This window comes from Mya arenaria, chromosome 10 (assembly GCF_026914265.1).
Source record: "Mya arenaria isolate MELC-2E11 chromosome 10, ASM2691426v1".
NCBI lineage: Eukaryota > Metazoa > Mollusca > Bivalvia > Myida > Myidae > Mya > Mya arenaria.
The window spans coordinates 25,679,142-25,700,109 of NC_069131.1; the positions used below are offsets into that span (position 1 = coordinate 25,679,142).

A 20,968-nucleotide genomic window follows, 5' to 3' on the forward strand; every position below is an offset into this window, starting at 1 on the left:
ATATCATGATAATGTTTATAATAGAATACCATGAAACACTTCTTTCCTAAACAATGATTGTTAAACATGTTTATCCTAGTATTGTTGTTTGGTAAAGACAGTTAAATTAGGGCACTTCCTCTAAAGTTCATTAATTTAAACTGGTATAAAACTTATTTTTGGCAGGATGCAGGGTGTAATGATGGTTGGTATTCCTACGAAAGTTCCTGCTACTTTCTGTCGACTGACAAGTTGACCTGGCACGATGCCCGAGAAAGCTGTCAAAATATGGGGGCTTCTCTAGCTGTTGTCACCGATGAGGCAGAAGATGAGTTCGTTTGTAACCTAATAAAATCAAAACAATCACATGCATGGCTTGGAGCGTCAGACGAAGATCTGGAAGGCTCTTGGCTCTGGGTAACTGGAACGGAGTGGAACTTTACGCTCTGGATGGAGTCAAACCAAATTTTCGAACAAAATGACTGTCTTCTCCGATCACAGTACGGATGGGAGGACCATGATTGTACTGATATAGCTGCGTACGTGTGCGAGTAAACAAAAGTGTGCACATTGACATGTCCATATACGGAACCCATCATTCTTAACTAGTCCAATGAACGTACATTATCATCATTCTTTAAAAAACGTTATCAAATATTAAGAATATAAACAGCTGATGGATATGTCTGACCTTATTTACTCATATTTGCATTTTGTATTTTTTGTTGTAATAGTTAAGGTTAAATGAAAGTATACTGTCGTGAAAATGTATTAAGACAACTAAATATATAATGAATTGAAGCATTTGAATAAAAAATATTTAGAACCATATGTCACTTTTCTGTGTCTCATTGCCATATGAACCGTCGGAAATTTAAGCCAACGTAAGACGTTTTACAGATAGTATTACCAGGCATTTACGAGAGGGAAATCTATCTCCATTTATACATATAAGACGTTTATGTCAGTTGTGGTTTAACTTACTGTATTGCGTTGGTAAGAATGCTCATTCCACCAGATACAAAAGAATAGTAATTAATATTGTTTGGAATTAAAAATTAAACTATTGTATGAGTGTTACTTAAAACATTGTAAATGGGCATAATTGTGCCGCGAAAATAGACTGCAGACCGAACGATACCAAGTGTGCATACTACTGCCGCTGAATCACATTTTTTACTTATTTACTTTTAACTCTAACGTAACATGAACCATCCGTTATAAATCTTTAAAAATATTGTAATTTGAAACACTGACGTAAAGAATAACTTAATAATTGAAGTCAGCTTCATGCGTTGCAGTGAAGAGCTCGAGATTTTAGATGCACGTCAATGTTTATTTATATCGAACGTTACTTAAACTCCTGTCTTATTCACTTTAAGTGCAAGTACTTGTTTTACCAAAATATATATGGCACATACTGGCATAGTTTATACCAAGATATGAACATTTATTCTATGTCTCCAGGGATGAACAAAACATCCATATACAGCATCCGGATTAAATCACGAATCCTGAATCTTTGAAATCCTATTTTCTGGGCTCTCCGCCCGATGTTTCTTATTTTGTACCATGAACAAGCTATATATTTGGACTACTTAATGCATTATTAGAAAAAAGATAATTTATTGAGTATCGGCTATATAATTAAGCATTCTGGTCGTACTAAGTGAAAACAAGTATTGTCAACTCGGCCTTGACCTTAGATGAATGCCCTCAATATAATCTCTCTACTGATCATGATCAATCATCCTACGAGAAGAAAATGTTTCTTCTACTAAACACCACTCGTACCATCTCCATTAACCTGATGTTTGTTCACGATTTATCACTGAATTGTTAATTAATTCCCTGTTTTCTTGACCTTTGTCTTACTGACCAGTAGGGATCATTAACTAGCCACATATATCTCTAAATGTTTGTTCACGATTTATCACTTAATTGTTAATCAATTCCCTGTTATCTTGACCTATGTCCTACTGACCAGTAGGGGTCATCTACTAGCCACATATATCTCTAAATGTTTGTTCACGATTTATCACTAAATTGTTAATCAATTCCCTGTTATCTTGACCTTTGTCTTACTGACCAGTAGGGGTCATCTATTAGCCACATATATTACACACGGTTTATCACTTAATTGTTAATCATTTCCATGTTACCTTGTTCTGCCGTTCAATAATGTGTATTCATCATAAAATATACAAATTCATGTTTGTCTATATGCACAGTAGTTTACATTTAAAGTGACACCTTTATTTAAATTTAAACATACACTTGTATAACACACATCAATTTTGTCTGATACAACTACTTACTAAATAATGTAATTATGGAAAAATATTAACTACTGATAACATTTTTATAACCGTGTATTTAATTACAGAAAGCGCAAAAAATAGTAAAAGATTGGTGAATGCTAAAACATTTACAGTGGTCTATTATAGTCTCATAAAGTAGAAATACAGTGTTAAATGCTCATTTCTGTCAAATTAAACTCGGTATCCTTCATAAGCAACATTGTTTTCTATATTTAATTATCCTTTCTGGGATGTTAAAACATTATCATTATTTGTGGTAAATCGTATTTGGGAGTAAGAGTACATCTTTAAACGAATGCTTGTTAGCAGAAACATGAAAATATCAAAAACCCTTTAACATTAAGTCAACTAATCTCTCAAACGCATTCGATGTTTTTGGAATGATTTAAAACGGAATGAAATAGGTGTTTGTATCAGCTCACGAAACTGCATAATTGTCAGTGCTACTGTCCTTGACATTCTGGTAGTTTTGTTGTTTCGTATGTTCTTCTAGCTGTTCGATGTGTTCAACTCTTTGTCCGCTCTTGCGTCTAAAATGGTACGTAAACATATTTAGTCATGTTAATATTAAATAATTTTGTAGAACCATTCCGACCATTCTTAAGTTTAATAAATCACCAGTATTTTGATAATTGATATCTATGTCTACGTAAGTTGTGTTTTCTTTGCTCTATTATACATAAAGAGTTAGCAAGTATATGTGCGTAAATGCTATCTCAATAAGACGGTTCACATATTAATTATTTATACCTGAATGTTTGATTCCAAGAAATTTGGATTTAAGGACTCTTCGCTAAATAATCAGAACAACTGAAGGGAATTTATATAAGATGTGACAATTTATCTAAAGCATACTATGCAGGTAACAACAACAATAACATTGGGGATATCGAATCATCCAACCAAGAAAAAACAATATAGTCAACATAATGAGGGACCGAATGTGATTACCCATGTCGATAATGACCTTATCCTGTAGCAGTATAACATTATATCTCCTCACAGTATACTTATTACTTTATTACTTGTAATAAAAATCGTACATTTTGTTTAAATCAAGGTTTTGTTTCCATTTCACAATAGTGATTTAAGGAAGCATGGGCAAACTAATAAAACGTCGCTGCAGCAAGATAGGTATAATATTTCTTACCTATAGCTGATTCTGATTATTGTTTCAATGTATTCTCTTTTATTGCGTCTTTAATATTAAAACACAAGCTTAATTTGTAAACTGTTTGAAAACCTTTTGTATTGTATGAGCAAAAAATCACCCAAAACGAAATAATGACATACAAGACAAACGCCTCTGTATTTTTTTTAAGGTATTCAATTAGGGGAGCATACAATATTTCACAATAGACCTAAAGGACTATACAAACAAGCAAAACAATGTTCTGTAGTCGTAGTACATCTCCGGTACAATTTCAATTTCATTCACATAAAACATATTTCCCGCTGAATCCTCAATCTCACCCAATGCAACAACTAAATGTACTACCAAGTGAAGTACATTCAATGAATATGTTCGACTCAAAGTTTAGCCTATTTTAATGGGTACTTCAATTAAAATGACAAATCAGGAAGCATTACATAACATTATGAAAAGCATATGAACTTGGGAATGCACATATCCATGCGATGTAGTTCATATCAAGCTCATGTTATATGTAAAACATCAAATAAATAGTACGAAATTAAAGTCTTACCTAATGACATGCAAAACAGAACAAGTTTTCGAGATAAAAAAAAACTAGTCTCAAAATGAGGAAAACAACTTCTTAAAAAGACTGTAAAAATACTGTCCTTTCTTAAGCATTCAAGTTTTAGCCGATATGATGCATGTGCGAATTATTTGATTGGTGTTCCCAATTACATCCTACTGATTTACTAGCGACAGAGAATAACATAAATAACATAACATGACATGACCTTGATTAATTGTAGTGCATGGCATCGAGCCAAAAAGAAACAAAAAATAATATAGCATAGTTAAAGTGATGTTTAATTGAATTTATGATTGTAAGTATATTCGATGTTTAAGATAAAAGATATCTATAACATACAGACAGTGTGAAAAATGCATTAGAAACATTTGCTTCAATCCGTGAATATATTCAAAACTCTGTGCACGTTGATACATCTTACAAACTATCTAGATAGTATTTCCGCGTTGTAAATACCGTCACAATAAATTTTGAAATTGCAACACATGACATATTTATACATTCTTACATCAATAATAGAATAAATGTGGACACATAGATTTATCACCACATAACTCATTTAAATAATTATACTTTAAGTAGTCATAAAGTGAAAATCGTTAAAACATGGCACTCTACAATGTAAATACAGTCATATAATATATTGTCAAACTCACTGTTTTCTCATTTTCCTTCACACTGTTTTGTATCTTAAGTATACTCAAGTCATTAATTCATGCACAAACAAAAGGTGTATGATGTTGCTGTTGATACACTACAATGGATTACTACGCATCCAAAATACACATATTTGAGTATCGCAAACCTCACAATTAAGCGCGTAAGTTGACATTGGTGTGGGGATATAAACTGACCTTTCCAAGTATAAAAATGTGTATAAGCAACACCTTATTTATTAACATTAGAATGGAATAAAAAAAGGCTCTCAGCAAATGCAATCTGATCATCAAGAACGAGTCATGCAGACTTATACCTTATATAGGACAAAAATCAAATGAAAAACAAGAACGACATCTACTATTCCATTGCAGTACAAGAATCAAGAAATATGTTTTAAAATAAAATAAGGTTTTAAACTGATGTTTGTGAAACGACCAATTGTTTCACTCATCTCCGTTTCGCTTTTTGAACTGAATCTGACCAAAGCTAAAGCTCCAGTTCATGTTTCACAAATAACGGATTTCCAGAACGAATTTAAATCTATTATTTTGAAAGTCTCCTTTAAAAATGACCGCTTTAACTCGAGTCATAGAAGAATAAGATAGGGGCTACGAATGATGGCAATTGTAAAAACTATGAAAATATGGAGCATGTAGAAAAATGTTGCTCATATTAGTGTCCGGTGTTTCCAACTCTATTCAGATAAACAAAAAAACAGAATCCGATATTAAACTGCCTTCATTTAAATATGGATGAGCGTTTATCCAATGAATGGTGACAATCAAATGCACGTGGACTTGAATTACATTTTAGACATCATCTGATTTTAACGTCGTGTCAGTCACATTGTTTAAGGTTATGTTCATGCATTTTAAATGCAGAATTGTTAATAAGTGTTTTGTTAATACGAATATTCCGTAGGCAGTCGCTGAAAGGCTGTGTGATCGAATCAATTTGTTGTATGGACTCTAAATCATCTCCGGGACATCCTGTAAAGAAAGTAAAATTGACTGAATATAAATATTTTATTTTATACTTCAGCTTCTTTATAGTTATTACAGACAAAAAGTACAATAAATACAAATACATTTAAAATGCAGCTTTTGCTACTACGAAAATGAGAGTTTTAAGTCGCGATATACCCATAAAACGGAAAAATGCGTTTCAAATGTTCTTTATTGGAGATTATTCGGAAATCGTGATTTCTACTAATCCGGATTTATTGAAGCTGCTCATTGACTGTACAGCAACATCGACAACGCCTCAACAAAAAGACCAGCTTTATAAGTAGGATAATATAAAGAAACAATAAGACATACATGATCTGCTTAACAATCAGGGTTCTATTTTGAAGAATTTTTAGAGCACATTAAACAGATTTATTAAAGCAGGTTCATATTTGAAAGCATAATTAGAAAATAAATAATCGGCTTTTGAAGAGGGGTCACATTTCGAAAACTCGACGGGACATTATTGACAGGCTTATAAAGCGGGGTCTATCTATTTGATATAATCTCTATGACGTAGTTAACAGGCTTACAAAGCGGGGCTAATTTGATAGGATCTCTTTGATTTATTCAACAGGCTTACAAGTCGGGGCCTATTTGATAGAATCTCTATGACTCAGTCAACAGGCTTACAAAGCGGGGCTCATCTATTTGTTAGAATCTCTATGACTCAGTCAACAGGCTTACAAAACGGGGCTCATCTTTTTGTTAGAATCTCTATGACTTAGTCAACAGGCTTACAAAGCAAGGTCAATCTATTTGTTAGAATCTCTATGACTTAGTCAACAGGCTTACAAAGCGGGGCCAATCTATTTGTTAGAATCTCTATGACTTAGTCAACAGGCTTACAAACGGGGCCTATCTATTTGACCGAATCTCTATGACTAAGTCAACAGGCTTACTAAGCGCGGCCTATTCATTTGATAGAAGTGCTATGATAAAGTCAACAGGCTTACACTATTTGTTAGAATCTCTATGATATAGTCAACAGGCTTACAATACGGGGCCCATTTGATAAGTTCTCGGTGACCTTATCAACATGCTTATAAAGCGAGGTCTATCTATTTGATAGGATTTCGATGACTAAGTCAAAAGGCTAATAAAGCTGGGTCTATCTATTTCAAAGACTCTCTATGACTTAATCAGCATGCTTACAAAGCGGGGCCTATTTAATAGAATCTCTATGACTAAGTTAACAGGCTTACAATTCGGTGTCTATCTATTTGATATATTCTCTATGACTTGGTCAATAGGCTAATATTGCGAGGCCGATTTGACCGAATCTCTTTGACTTAGTTAACAGGCTAACAAAGCGAGGTCTATCTATTTGACCAAATCCCTTTGACTTAGTCAACAGGCTTACAAAGCGCGGCCCATTTGATAAAATGTATATTACCTAGTCAACAGGCGTTCAAAGTGGGGCCAATTGTAAGAATCTCTATGACTCTATAAATACTAAATAACTAATAGTATTTTTATACTGTAATAAGACCATTAAAAGATAAATCAATATTCATCAATAGCAGTACGTATTTGTTAATAAGCATATAGACGATAGACGAATGCATCTAGACGAACGCAAGTAAACGAATGGAATAAGAAGGGAACCAATAAATGCATCTAGACGGTATCCTGCGACAGCAATATTAAATGGGATTTGAAACTAAAGGCGGCTGGTATCCTTCTTATCCACGGGAGAGCACTCTCGCGACTTTTGCTACGGTAGCTGTCAACAGTTTTCGTGCATGAGTTGTCAAAATTATTTCTAGAAGAGGTAATGTATGAAATTATCTGACTCTAAAAAAATAATACTGCGTGATACTATTTTCTTTTGATTATTTTTTCCTGGATGTTTTAATTCAGTACTGAGTTAGACACATATCCAAATTCTTATCTGCGTTTCGGCCTGAATTTGAAATGTGTTGTCTGCTAGGCGGTGAGATTTTGACCAATTTTCGATGGATAACATGCATGTTTTGAAATTTATGAGGCCATCAAACAAAATCAAAGTTGTTTGAGCATAGTGATATCGTTCGCAAGAATATATGTACGCCTGGCTGCCATGTACAGAAATCTATGCATGCGTTTCAATCACTCAAATTTCTTTGACTTCACTGGCTTCAGGAAAGCCAAAGCATGTATACTAGAAATCTGTTTTCAGCATCACCAGTGAATCCCCCCCCCCTCTATCAATCGTCCAAGTAAACTTTTTATTTCAATATCGGAGACAAAAAGTAATAAAATACGCCAGAATTGCACCATTTCGGACAAGATATTGTTAAAATTATTTTGAGAGTACCCCCAAACACCCCTGCCAACACATTAAACCAAGAAAAAATGGTTCTGATTGAGGGGTGGGTGTCCAAAAAGTTGCGCCCATAAGTTATGCCCCCTCTAACGTCAGATCCTGGATCCGCCGTGGATATTGCCTGACACATTAGCACATTTTTTTGGCGTTTGGGGGTACTCCCGCAGATAATTTTAACAATTTCTAGTCTGAAATGATCTGATTTTATCTCCGATATTGAAAATTTGGTAACATGTAAGTTGGTACAATTATGTTCTTACTCCTATGACTGTAATAACCTCAATTGCAAAAAGTGTGCATTAATGTATAATTTACTTAATGTAATAATCGAAATAACATTAATGATAGGAAAATGACAGGATATTACTATGTCTTCATTTTTGTCTGTCTAAATCAGTTTCAAAGTTCTTTTTAATCACCTACACAAAACAAAGATAGTCAAAATAAATGCAGCAGCGGCTCCCAATTATGAGTATGTGCATTAATTAACAACTTATTAATAACTAAGTTGTTTTTAGGATTTTCATTTAGATTTTAAATATTAAAGATATATGCAAAGATATTTAAATGAGATAAACCAATTAAAGTGCATTAATTGAAAATAATAATTACTGATAACAATATGAAAAACCTGTATTTAACAGCTGAAAACTCAAAAATATTAAATGATTGGTGAATGTTAAATAATTTACTGTGGTCTACTATAGTCTCATCAGGTAGAAATACCGTGTTTATACTCATTTCTTTCAAATTAAACCAGGTATTCTTCATAATAACCACTGTTTTTGACATTTATTAATTCTTTTTGGATTATGAAAACAATAGAATTAATTGTGGTTAATCTTATTTGGGAGTAAGAGTGCATCTTTATCATATATGTAACTAATGTTTTTAGAAAAAAAATTAAAACAAAGAACTGACTTTTCATAAAAATAATTTTCATTATAATATACTTCTTCAGTAACTCCTGTAAAACAAAATTTTGTATCCACTGTAGGGCCTATATAATGTCAAGTCCGACGTCTTACCACAATTATACAGACTTTAGAATATGCAAATTCTGTGCCTGATGGAGTCCCATAATGATTACTGGTGTGTGCTTCTATACTGTTCCATAATCCGGTTTTCGGAATGAACAATTCTTCAAAACAAAACAGCGAACGGACAACATGTTTATTTATAACAACACATTTTCGAATACATGTATGTCTATAAGCATAGTGCAAGAAGTAAAACACTATGCCAATGTAATTACACTTATGTATGATAATCTAGGATCTTAATTACATTTTAAGTACACTTGTTATACGTAATAGACATGTACATGAGTATATGTTATCAGAGGCACTAATACTTTTCAACATCTTTTACACTGTAACACTATACCCTGTAACAAATAACATCTAAAAAAGCGTGGAAGTATATGTAAATTATACAAAAAGAAATAGAGATTACATGTTTGTATCTGCAAACAACACGGAATAATTGTCAGTGCCATTGTCATTGACATTCTGGTAGTTTGGTTGGTCTGTACATTCTTGTAACTGTTCGTACGTTCGAGCTTCTTTGTCAGCTATTGAGTCTGAAATTACACGCGGATAAAATGTTTTCCTGTAAATTTTGTTCATAAAGGACTTAGTATTTTGGACAATCAACAGACTATGGGAGGCAAATAACTATAAGGATGATAACAACATCATTCACGTTATATTATTTTCATTGTTCTAACCTAAATAAGTGCGTTCATGCGAACTTACTTTTACGTTTCTATAAGAAGTGCATATGCATGTGGCCGAAAATGATGACAGACTGAGCCGTTCAAACAATGGCAGCGACAACTGCACGCATTACAAATATATATATATATATATATATATATATATATATATATATATATATATATATATATATATTTATCAGAAGTTGTTTTACCCTATTGGTCGGATTAATAATCCTTCGGTCAGGTTTGTTCCCTAGAAGTTTAGAACAATCGAAATGAATTAGCATACGATGTGAAAATTTAACAGAACCAACAAAAACACTAATCTTTGTTTGTTACAACGGCAATGAGTTAAGAAAATGTAGATAACATGCTGACGGACCCGAATGTGATCATCTATATCATCCATGTAGAGTTTGGCCTTCATTTGTAGCAATACAATATGACATCTCCTGTGTATGATTATAGTATATTATATAAATGCATTGTCTGATATCAAAATAACTAATGTATTATGTGTATAGTGTGTACAGTCCTTTTACTGATGATGTCTTTCCACGATGATTATAGTTTATAGTATATAATCGATGTTCGCGCATGGGCCTTTGGGCTCTATCCATTTAAAATAAATTTTGGATTTTGTTAGTGGTAGGCTATGCATATTGTGTTTAAGAAGTTAAATAGTAGTTTACAGCATTACACAAATAAGCAGAAGTTATATTATCAAAAATTAGATCAGCGAATTTGGTACGTCGCTCCAGTCAAAAATTACTCCTACCTGATGCTGATCGTTTCTCCGGGTGTTCTCTATTTTGTCGTCTTAAATATGAAATGAAGAACAAATCAAACTTTTAAATTGTTCCGTTAACTGAAATCTATATTCATGTTGGATGGGTAAGTTTTGTTTTTTATGGGGAAAATGAAACAGATGGTCAGTGCATAGTTTGCATTTGGTTTACGCATTACGCTAAACAAATGTTTTTTATCTTGACGTATTGAAATTTAGAACACATTGTCTCATATTATGCCAGTTAAAATTCCAGGCAATAACATATCCGACACGTTATTAGGATTGTTTAAAGACAAGCATTGCAAACATTCAAACTAAGCAACAAATATGTGAGAAAATGTACCTTTTCATGAAAACATTATAACCAACAGAAAGAGCAAGCGAAACCGATAGAACAGCAATGACTCCGCCCATAACGCCTGTCTGCACAACACCGTTACTGCTATCACTGTCGGGCACAATTTCTGAATTGTTAAAGCTTAAACTAGATAACGGAGCGAAAGCGTATTAATTCTCGCTTTGACATTTAATACCCCATGGCAACATAATGCAAGATGTCCACATTAAAACGAATGCAAATTATAAAAGTGATGTTACTTTAAATAAAAAAATAAATTACTGTAAAAAATGAAATATAATGGAACATCACCGTGGAAATACAAACTATTGATGTTTCGGTTCAAATGTTTATTGTATAAGTTCCGCCTAAAACTGATGTGACATTTGCATAACCTTTACCTTCTATGTATCCTTTAGTTGTCAGCTTATACCCTGCCTCACATCCTAGGGTACACTGTCCGTCCATCTGTCTGCACTCACGAACCCCATTTTCAGAAGCGATACACTTTTGGTCACATTCAATACTGCAGAGTGAGCCGTGAGTCCCATGTAAGCATCCATATTTGCATTCACCAGATCTTATGTCACAACTTGACAACGACTCATTTATATGTGTACAATTTTCGCTGCAATTGTTCAAACAGTACTCGCCCCAAAAAACATACGCACATAAATCACATTCGCCGTTGACTTGGTGACACGATTTGCAATTTGATGGACACTACATGTTACAAAACGGTCCCGAATATCCATCTACACAGCCTTAGTCACATTGACCGTTCAAAGCGTCACAAGAATTGTTCGCACATGCATTATTGCAGGTGTTCCTACATGTGTAGTATGATCCATCATAGCCATGTCTTCCATTTTGACATGACAAACATTCATTAGTTTGGCTACGTGTACATGTAGCACATCCATCATTGCAAGGAGTATCGCAATAATAACCACTAAACCCGTCTGCACATTCAGTCTGACAGTAACCATCATTCTTCCTACAGGTTGTTCCTGACCTGCAGTTGCTACATTCGTGCTTACAGGTATCTCCATAATAATACTTATCAACACAAGAAATACAATTATCAAACGAAATACATGTGGAGCAGTTAGCTTGGCATATGCTTCGGACACATGTACTATCTTGAAATTTGTATCCGTTTTCGCAAGTACATGCCCCACTGTCTTGGTCGCACTTATTATTTAAACAATTGTCTGGACATCTATCATTACAGAGATTACCATACATCCCGCCTTCACATTCACTACATTTCACTGCATTTAAAGTTTCTACAGGGCATATATTATCTTTACATCAACTACAGGTACGAGAACATGAAGGCCCAAAATAATTACTTTTACACCCTATACAGTTTTTCCAGCTATCACAAATGCAGTTCGGCGGGCAAATCTTTATTTCACACATTGATCCAGTAAATCCGTCCTTACAACCTGCTTTACAAGACCCGTCTTGATTGCAGTATCCATACCTGCAATTTTGTGAACAGGTCATATTGCAATAGTCGCCAAAAATTCCGTCTAAACATGATTTACATTTACCAGAGCTTAAACAAACTGTATTATTTAAACAATTATCTGGGCATTGCATCATCGTTGTGCACGCGATACCCTTAAATCCTTTTGTACATGAAGTACAGTGTGTGTCAGATTCGCACGATATACAATTTAAAGGACAAGCATTCTTACACTGATTTCCGTATTTGCCATCAATACATATATCCCAGTTATCACCTATGAAATTGGGGTCATTACATTGCAGACAGTTTCCATATATATCGCATAGATAGTCTTTGCACTTGTTACTGCATATCAGTGAGCAATCACTTCCATAATATCCAACACCACTCTTAACCTTACATGCAGTACAGGATGTTCCATTGGTGCAAGATAAACACTCTGTCTTACACAAATATAAACACGTTGTCCCCGACCCCCTGTGATATCCGTCCTTACAGGATGTCCATACTGTACTAGAGGTGCACGTGGTACACGTAATGGGACATGAGCTTTTACATTGGTCGCCGTAATACCCGCCCCTACAGGATGTACATAATGTACTAGAGGTGCACGTGGTACACGTACTGGGACATGAGCTTTGACATTGGTCGCCGTAAAACCCGTCCATGCAGGATGAACATAATGTACTAGAGGTGCACGTGGTACACGTACTGGGACATGGGCTTTGACATTGGTCACCGTAATATCCATCATAACATGTATCGCATGTAGTCTCTGTTGAACATGTCTGACAACGTTGATTATTACAACATTGGTTGCCGTAATACCCATCATGACATGCATCACATATAGTCTCTGTTGAACATGTCTGACAACGTTGGTTAACACAGGGTTTCTGACACTGAGGACTCATGAATCCATCAATACATCCTTCCCAGCAGTAGTTGAATATCCCGAGTTGAGTGTTGTAGGAGCATCCCGTTCCTTGTCTGCAGCAGGAACACGGGGAACAGTCTTGGGAGTGTGTAAGCGAAGCTGTAAAAACACAGTAAGCGAAACAATTTACTGAGTTTGTAAAATGCGAAAATGCACTACTCTTTTAAGTTGATAAATCACATGTTTTAAATGTCGTTATATACCATTTATCTCTTGATATCATTGTGTATCGACTGCTTATATATGTCCATACTTCTTGATTAATATATGCCATAGAAAGGAAAAAATAATTCCTAGCAGAAAATTAAATATTATTGTTCTCAACGAAGATAAAATAAATGATTGACATATCGATGTAACGACTTCATTAGAGTGGACAATTCGTATAGTGAAACTATTGTATCAATTCACACGTGTCCTTACCAAGCATGAGTCTTTATAATATTACTGAATTATTAGAACTGCAAAGGTAAACACGGATATTAAAACGGCAGTCTTTGGAGTGGCAAATATACTTTTTTGGATTATAGTAGTTTTTAAATGATACATTAAATGATTTTACAATTTCAGTTCATAAACTCCTTTTAATAAACATACGGTTTTAAATTATAATTCTTAATTGCTATTTTTTAAAACCAAATGAGCTCTTATAGCACATATTCGCAATATACTTTTCTAAAGACACTAATCATCTATCAAAGTTGAAAGTTATGCATTGCATCAGTAAGCATAGGGTGTAAAGATGAGAGCCTGTCAAGCAGAGTAGTAATTTGACTTAAATAAGCATATTTAAGTGAAAAACATCAAAGAAAATAAGGAAGTAGTTATATTTTTTTATATTGTTACGACTCGTTGTTAGGGCGTATTGTGACATTTTATTGTTACCCAAAGGAATTATAAGCATACAATATTCTACCTGACGGTTTTAAATATTTAGTTTGGTTCTGCTTCCACGTTAAAAATGTATTTTAACATCTCACAAATATGATGCCTATGGATTTTTTTTAATTCATAAGGACAGGGTTTACTTAGGGAAATGTTAATACATGATACAATGGCATTGTCTTGAATCTCCACCACAGAGTTTACAATCAGCAATAGGTTAACACTGGTCCACGGCCTTTTGAGTGAACATCATTTCTTTTGTTTATTGGTTAGGCGAATAATTTTATTCAGAAATATCATTTCAACTGACAGTCAATTTATTACATTCATTATGCCGTTATCAATGGATTAAACGTTTGACCATTTGTCAAACATTTGTGATAGACACTTTCCTTTTCAAGGATATTACAAATGTAGTTCGTGTCTTCAATTAACGTTGCTTTGATATAGTATATCTGTTAGCATATTGCCAGACATCTGATATGCCAAATATTATTCTAATATTAATTGTCATGATTGCATTTTGATTTATATATTACGCGCGAACTTAGGTAACGTGAAGTGGCGCCGTTTGGACTTCATATCGACGTGACTTCGGTTGTATGTTTTATATGTGAATTAAGTAATGATCGAAGTTTTTCAAACGACGTTGTAGTAATCTACAATATTATTACTGCCAAAAGATTTAGCTAGCTTGAGAAGTAAGGACGGCTGACTGCATATACATTACGGTTTGTACGTAACGGCAGACTCGACATCTCAAAAAGGAGATTTGAAAATGTGAACTGGATGAGTCGGAAGAGTTATGAGTCCGAAGTTGTCGACAAACCATGTTTGATGAGGAAATTGGGAATTTCAATTCCAAAGGCGGGTCGTATACCACTGTTGAAACAACTGAACTGTTTAAAGAAAGCGCTAGTGCTGTCATTTAAGGCGGGTGCATTCACAATGCGCCTGTATCAGAAAACACCAAATTCCCGAACTTGATTCCCAAGAAATACTCGTCTACACGTTTAGTTGTGAGAAATGCAAATGAGAGACTGCTACATGCTGACATAACTTATACTGTTATTTATCTGTGACAGAAGAATTGTAAACAGGCAATACGACGTACTGTACAGTCAATGTAACGGACCTGCATCGTGTGTAGAGGTTTAAAGGGAACTGTTCCGAAACCATTACATTTAGTGCAGGCTGACGACGGCGATCCATTCACACTGATGAGAGAATACTTTATTGATGCGCTGTTTGTACGCGAAAGAGAAGGGCATTTACAGAAATCATATATTTGTCATTTCACCTCTGCAGCAACACTTTTTCTTGATCTGGAACTTATCTCAGATCTTACAACAGAGACATATCTGCAAGCGTTCCGCCGATTCCGATGCCGGAATTCCCTACCACGTCTGAGAAGCGAACAGCAACGTATCCAATTAGTGCATTTCAAGAGAAGTTCAATAACAAAAGGACAGAATGGCGTTTCATTGTTAAACGGGAACAGTGGTAAGGAGGATGGATGTAAAGCCTGATCGGTTTAACCAAGACTGCAATCAAGAATTTATTCAGTCGTTCATATATTTGCTTTCAAACATCAGATACCGTTGACACTAAGGTAGGGTTCGTTTTCAATGAACGTCCATTACTTTACGTCACTTACGGAGAGGTCGAAACGAAGCCATAACCCAAGCACACTTGCTATACGGAAGACGACTGATAAAGATGCCTTTTTCCAGAGACATTAAACTTCCGGAGCCCAGCGGGTGTACCTTTGAAAACATGACGAGGCGAGAAAGGCTACATTAAATGTAATAAACGATTTCCGCGTATAATAAAAGAATGAGTATTTAACCACTTTAAGGGGGCGTGTTTGTGCTTCTGCCAAACCCCAGTTGACAATCAATTATTGCGAAGTGATCCAAATCAACGACGAGAAACCGAGGTCTTCATCGAAACTAGCAGTCACCATTACCGCAAACGATTCGATGATTCGTGCGGCTCGGATTCGGACCCAAAACACACGTTGCAAAAACCGAGTTATCGTCAAACTGTATCGCTAAAAGAACTGTGTGACACCCACCGTTTAAGATAATTGTTTCATTCGTCGCACCGGAGTGTCATAAATTGCATTTTGTGTTTCATTACGCGCAAACCTGACGGCACATGTATATATATGCGTTTAGTATAAAAATCCTACCACTGACACGACGTTGTTCTTTTACGCTCCGTCTTACAACGGCTTTAATATCATTTCTAAAACTTTATACCGCTTTTCAAAAAAATTGTCAATGATCCGTGCAATAACCTTTTTTTGTTCACATACATTATCCGCAGTTCTAAATTAGTTGATGGTGTACTATTAAGCCTAGTATAAAAATATTTTAACAGAGGTGGCGTCAGTAACGTCACTTGATCGCAGGCGTAAAATTGTTATAACAAAGGTATTCAAGAGATGTTGCGTCAAAATTGATACTTATATAATATAAAAAGAGCAAACGTTATTTGAACCAGTTTAATAGGCAATACGTATTTAAATAGGTACGATATATTTCTTTTGATGAAAAATGCCCTAAAAACAACTTTCAATGCTTGAAAATACATATCTCCTCCAATAGATAATATACTTCTTTCCTAATCATCAAGACTTATATAATAGTATTTTGTAGGAATTAAAGCGTTCCAACCAGATGGTTGTTCTGGTAGGTCATGGTAGGATTGAATATGCTTCAAATGCAGATTTTTGATGAACCAAATTGTTTAAAAAAGCTACATTCAGTCTCGTTTTATTCATTGTATCCTGTTCATTTAAAGGTTTTAAATAAAATAAGTGTCGTCATATACAATCTCGTTTTTATTATTAAACTTATTTCTTCGTCGAAACTACTGTTAAACTAATAATAAGTTGTATAACATGCATTCATTTGTATGTTTAATTTTGAATTTGATCACCAAAAATCACGAGAACAATATAGAATGAAAACCAATATAATTTTTCCTCACCTTAACGCGTTGTAAGTAAATATGAATAATGCTAACTTTGAACTTCAATGGGTATGGAATATACGATTTTCCAATAGTAATTTTGATTAAACATTTATTAAATATTGACTTCATCAAGCTAAAGCTATGCAGCTTATTTATGTTTGTGATAAGCATAAATATAAATATCAGTTTGTTATATGCGTGTTACATATAAATACAGATTCCATTTATGAATTATCAGCACTCGTACTTTACAGATGCAAAACCATATTAAATTAAAAATGTTTCAAACGAGCGGAAGTAGCGATGTTTTATCAATAAAAGCGTTGTCCTTACCATAAAAAAGATAATGCCCAAAAATCTGACTAAATCCATATTTGATGTTTAGATGCGGTAATACCTAAACAAGCACTCGACCAGGAATCAAAGCACTCATTGAGATAACAGTGAATATAATTCTACTTATCACATCTTATTATAGTCGTATTTAGTTGAAAATTCACTTATATTTACACTTTAGATGTTTAAGTGTTTTCTTCATATTATTATTCCTAAGTATTTTTATTGTTCTTGATCTTTACAATATTATCCGAAATCCACCCGAGAACAAATACTCCAATAAAACAGCCGTACAAAAGTGATTTGTTGAGTTCAGTGATAGTTGCGTCAATGAGGATGTAAACTTGTTGAAAGGTTTGCAATGCATCACCAAGTAGCAGGGTATAAAACTGAGATCCAGTCGTGCGGAACAAAAACTTAGCCCGGTAAGAGGGAAGTAATGGTATGCTGTTACGCTTAATAAACTCGTATTTTATAAATATTTTGAGTGATTTCCATAATCAATGAGAGTTTGGCAAGTCATTTCTCTAGTTCTACTTATCTTTATTAAACGGCAGTTATTACTCAAGTGAACAGTGATTAATGTAAAACAAACATGATCAAAGCTATAAATACTCGTTTAAAACACAGCCGGTGTCTTGAAAATAGTTGTGTATTGAAACAAGACTTTGCAGGCACTTAAAGATAATAGTACATTCATACTTGTGTGTTGACCTTTTTACGAGTTTCATAGTTGAAATGCAAGTATCAAGTTCGAACAAAACAAATTATTAATGAGAACCAGTAATTATATCTATAAACTCTGTATTGAGACTCGTAACAAGGGCTCTCGCAGTATGAACCCGGATGTGTACACATTTTTAATGCGTTTCGCTCGTTCGTTATTTTCAGTCGTACTGGTTCAAACTCGTACTTGCATGTGTTTGGTCACTTGTAACATAATAATAAAAATATGAACCCTACGATATATTTTGACCTTGTTACGAGTCAATTAACGCCAATTAAATTCCTTGTTATTTTAATATTTTATGAAAGAAACAGAACATGTGTTCAATTACGGTGTAAATAAAACTTTTTTTAAAAATTTGTGATCGCAGAATGTTTTTAGGAGTGGCGCAGCATTCTATAATCACTAAGTTTTAATTTGTTTGTTTTTACACCGCAGTTCAGCAAAAAAATCCTTTATACAATAAATAACATATACTTTGAGTTGAATACCTTTGACTCTAAACACTATTTGTCTTATATGGAAATGCAGAGTTTTAAATTCAACAAATAATTCATTAATAACACAAAGCATACCAGAATTGACATAAATAGTGTAAATAAAAAGTGCAAGTATTTCAGTCCCGGGGCCTTATATAGGTTATATATATATATATGTTAAATACTGTTAATATTAGTCAAGAAACTGTCACCTATTGCGCAAGCCTCTTTTCGCATCATTTGAAATTTTCAGTTTAAAGTTAAAGACGTTAAATGTACTTTAAAATACATTTCGATAGAGATATCCCATATTAAATTAAGTACAATTAAAACAAACAAACCAAATATCGTAACACCTTTTTGGACGTCTCAGTTAGAATACTTAACAAGACGTTACATTATTTATTCTAATAGTGATTAATTTTTAAAAAATTGTTTGGTATAAGCCTTTTCATTGACTCCATTTCATTTTGAAGTATAAATTAAATCTCATTGCACAATAATGCATATATGTTTAAACGAAAATATTCGAAAAACTTGGTTTACAGTTTGTGAAACGCAGAATAAGTGCTCTTTCATTTGTTCTTTTAACCTGATGCATCGTCGTAATATTTACTAAATAGTTGAATGGTGTTACATAATGTGATACTGAAATATGTTTGGTATAAGGTGAAATTACTGTCACAGTCAGTGACATGTACTGTAAAGACCTTTTATGTGCACTTTGATTAATATTAAACATAAGCGTGATGATAAATAAGAGTAAATTGAAATGAAGATGCGGAGTTTAGTCAATTCAAACAATGTCCTTACCATGCAAGAAAATAATGCCGAATAATTGTATTTTTCCATTTTTGTTTTTACTTAAAGGATCACTTCTTTGTTAAGCTTTTGTCAATATTACTTATTACTTACAACATTTGTAAATAATTTAATAATTCATATGGGAATTCTTTCCTATTGGAATGTTTTTAACATATTTAAGCCAATTTCTTAAACTTCTCTTTTGGAAGTATCTATTGTACTTTAATTGCACAACAGTCTACCAAAGCAACCCATGAGCAATATACACTTTACGTATCCATATTTTGAAGTCAATGGCCCATGTACTGAAGATAAAGTATTTTATTTGAGCAGTTTACTATTCATACAATTGCAGCAGCGAATGATGTTCAGCTCCTGTCGAGCGGAGCAGAATCTTAACTTAAAAACTAGGAAGTAGATATGCTCGTATTGATACGCCTTTTTAATAGGATGTCTTTTGAAAATACAATTTTAAGTTTCTTTCACAATTTAAATGTACATGTTGTTACAGAAGTTTTTATTTGATGTTACGCTCTTGTTGGATGACTGGGCTTGTCATTGTAGCAGAGGTTTTGGCAATATTATTCTGGTTTACAAACCATACACATGTTCAAATGTTCTGGGTTTCAGTAAATACCGATTATAAAGATGGCAGAATATTATATATACATAGGCAAATCTGTATTGGTTTAGATAAATTAGCGATCCTTTATAGCTTTAAATTAAATTTAACATTTTATAGCTTTCAATCCATGTTTATAAAGAAATTGATAAAATTGACAAGAAACCTCAAAGTAGTTACGGTCTATTGCTTTATGTGTGAAACCATCATCATCTTGTTGCCGATGATTAACTTGAAATGATGTTAAATTTTTTGTTTCATCATGAGCTATGATTCAATTAGGAATGTTTTAAAAGACAACATGGTTCTACTGTCATCAATATGACACAATCATGTTATAAAGAACTTGTATTAAAAATCCCTTATATGTATGTGGTTCTCGAAAAGGATTTTCTTGGATTATATCTTTTATAAGTGTTTTACTAAGTTTTGATTAAACTAGGGAACGCTAATTGTCATGTCATCGTCAACAATTAATGATATATTAAATTGTGATGATATATGTAATTTGTAATATGAACAAGTGTCATTTAATGAATGGTTTTAAAGACAACATAGTTCTACTTCAATCAATATGACACAAATATTGTATGACATTGTTCGTTTAAACAAGATATTCGTAAATAGTTTGCTTACAAGGCTAGTTTCTGTAGTTTACAGTTTTCTATAAACAACGAGCATCCAACTTGTAAAATATTTTGTTTGTTTAAATTTGGCTTAAGTATTGATTGATTGGTCAATATATATCCAAACATTTATATCGATTATTTAACTATCTAATAATTCAAATATGCAAACCAGCCTACAGATAATCTGTGGACATCTTATCCAAGTTGTATATAATTGACTGCAGTATATATAGATCTGTCATCC

At 33.6% G+C, this 20,968-nt stretch overlaps 2 protein-coding genes across 8 annotated transcripts; one reads left to right on the forward strand and one right to left on the reverse strand.

The window, feature by feature from the left end:
• Positions 1 to 267: 267 nt before the first annotated feature.
• Positions 268 to 534, forward strand: LOC128204516 (hepatic lectin-like). The gene has a single exon (XM_052905930.1). The coding sequence runs from the start codon at positions 268 to 270 to the stop codon at positions 532 to 534; it is 267 nt and encodes an 88-aa protein (XP_052761890.1).
• Positions 535 to 4,151: 3,617 nt separating this feature from the next.
• LOC128206553 (uncharacterized) lies at positions 4,152 to 17,766 on the reverse strand. Of its 7 annotated transcripts, none has more exons than XM_052909113.1 (6): positions 17,461 to 17,766; positions 11,248 to 13,359; positions 10,853 to 10,973; positions 10,498 to 10,538; positions 9,455 to 9,581; positions 4,152 to 5,673 (listed from the first exon to the last, which is right to left on the reverse strand). In XM_052909113.1, exons 2-6 carry the CDS (start codon positions 11,312 to 11,314, stop codon positions 5,658 to 5,660), a joined length of 372 nt encoding a protein of 123 aa, XP_052765073.1. In that variant the 5' UTR covers positions 11,315 to 13,359; positions 17,461 to 17,766; the 3' UTR covers positions 4,152 to 5,657. The 7 variants fall into 5 exon arrangements, 2 of the variants coding, with proteins under 2 accessions (XP_052765073.1, XP_052765072.1); XR_008256496.1 differs by lacking the exon at positions 9,455 to 9,581; XR_008256494.1 differs by lacking the exon at positions 4,152 to 5,673 and having other exon boundaries at positions 9,270 to 9,581.
• Between the last annotated feature and the right edge of the window lie 3,202 nt (positions 17,767 to 20,968).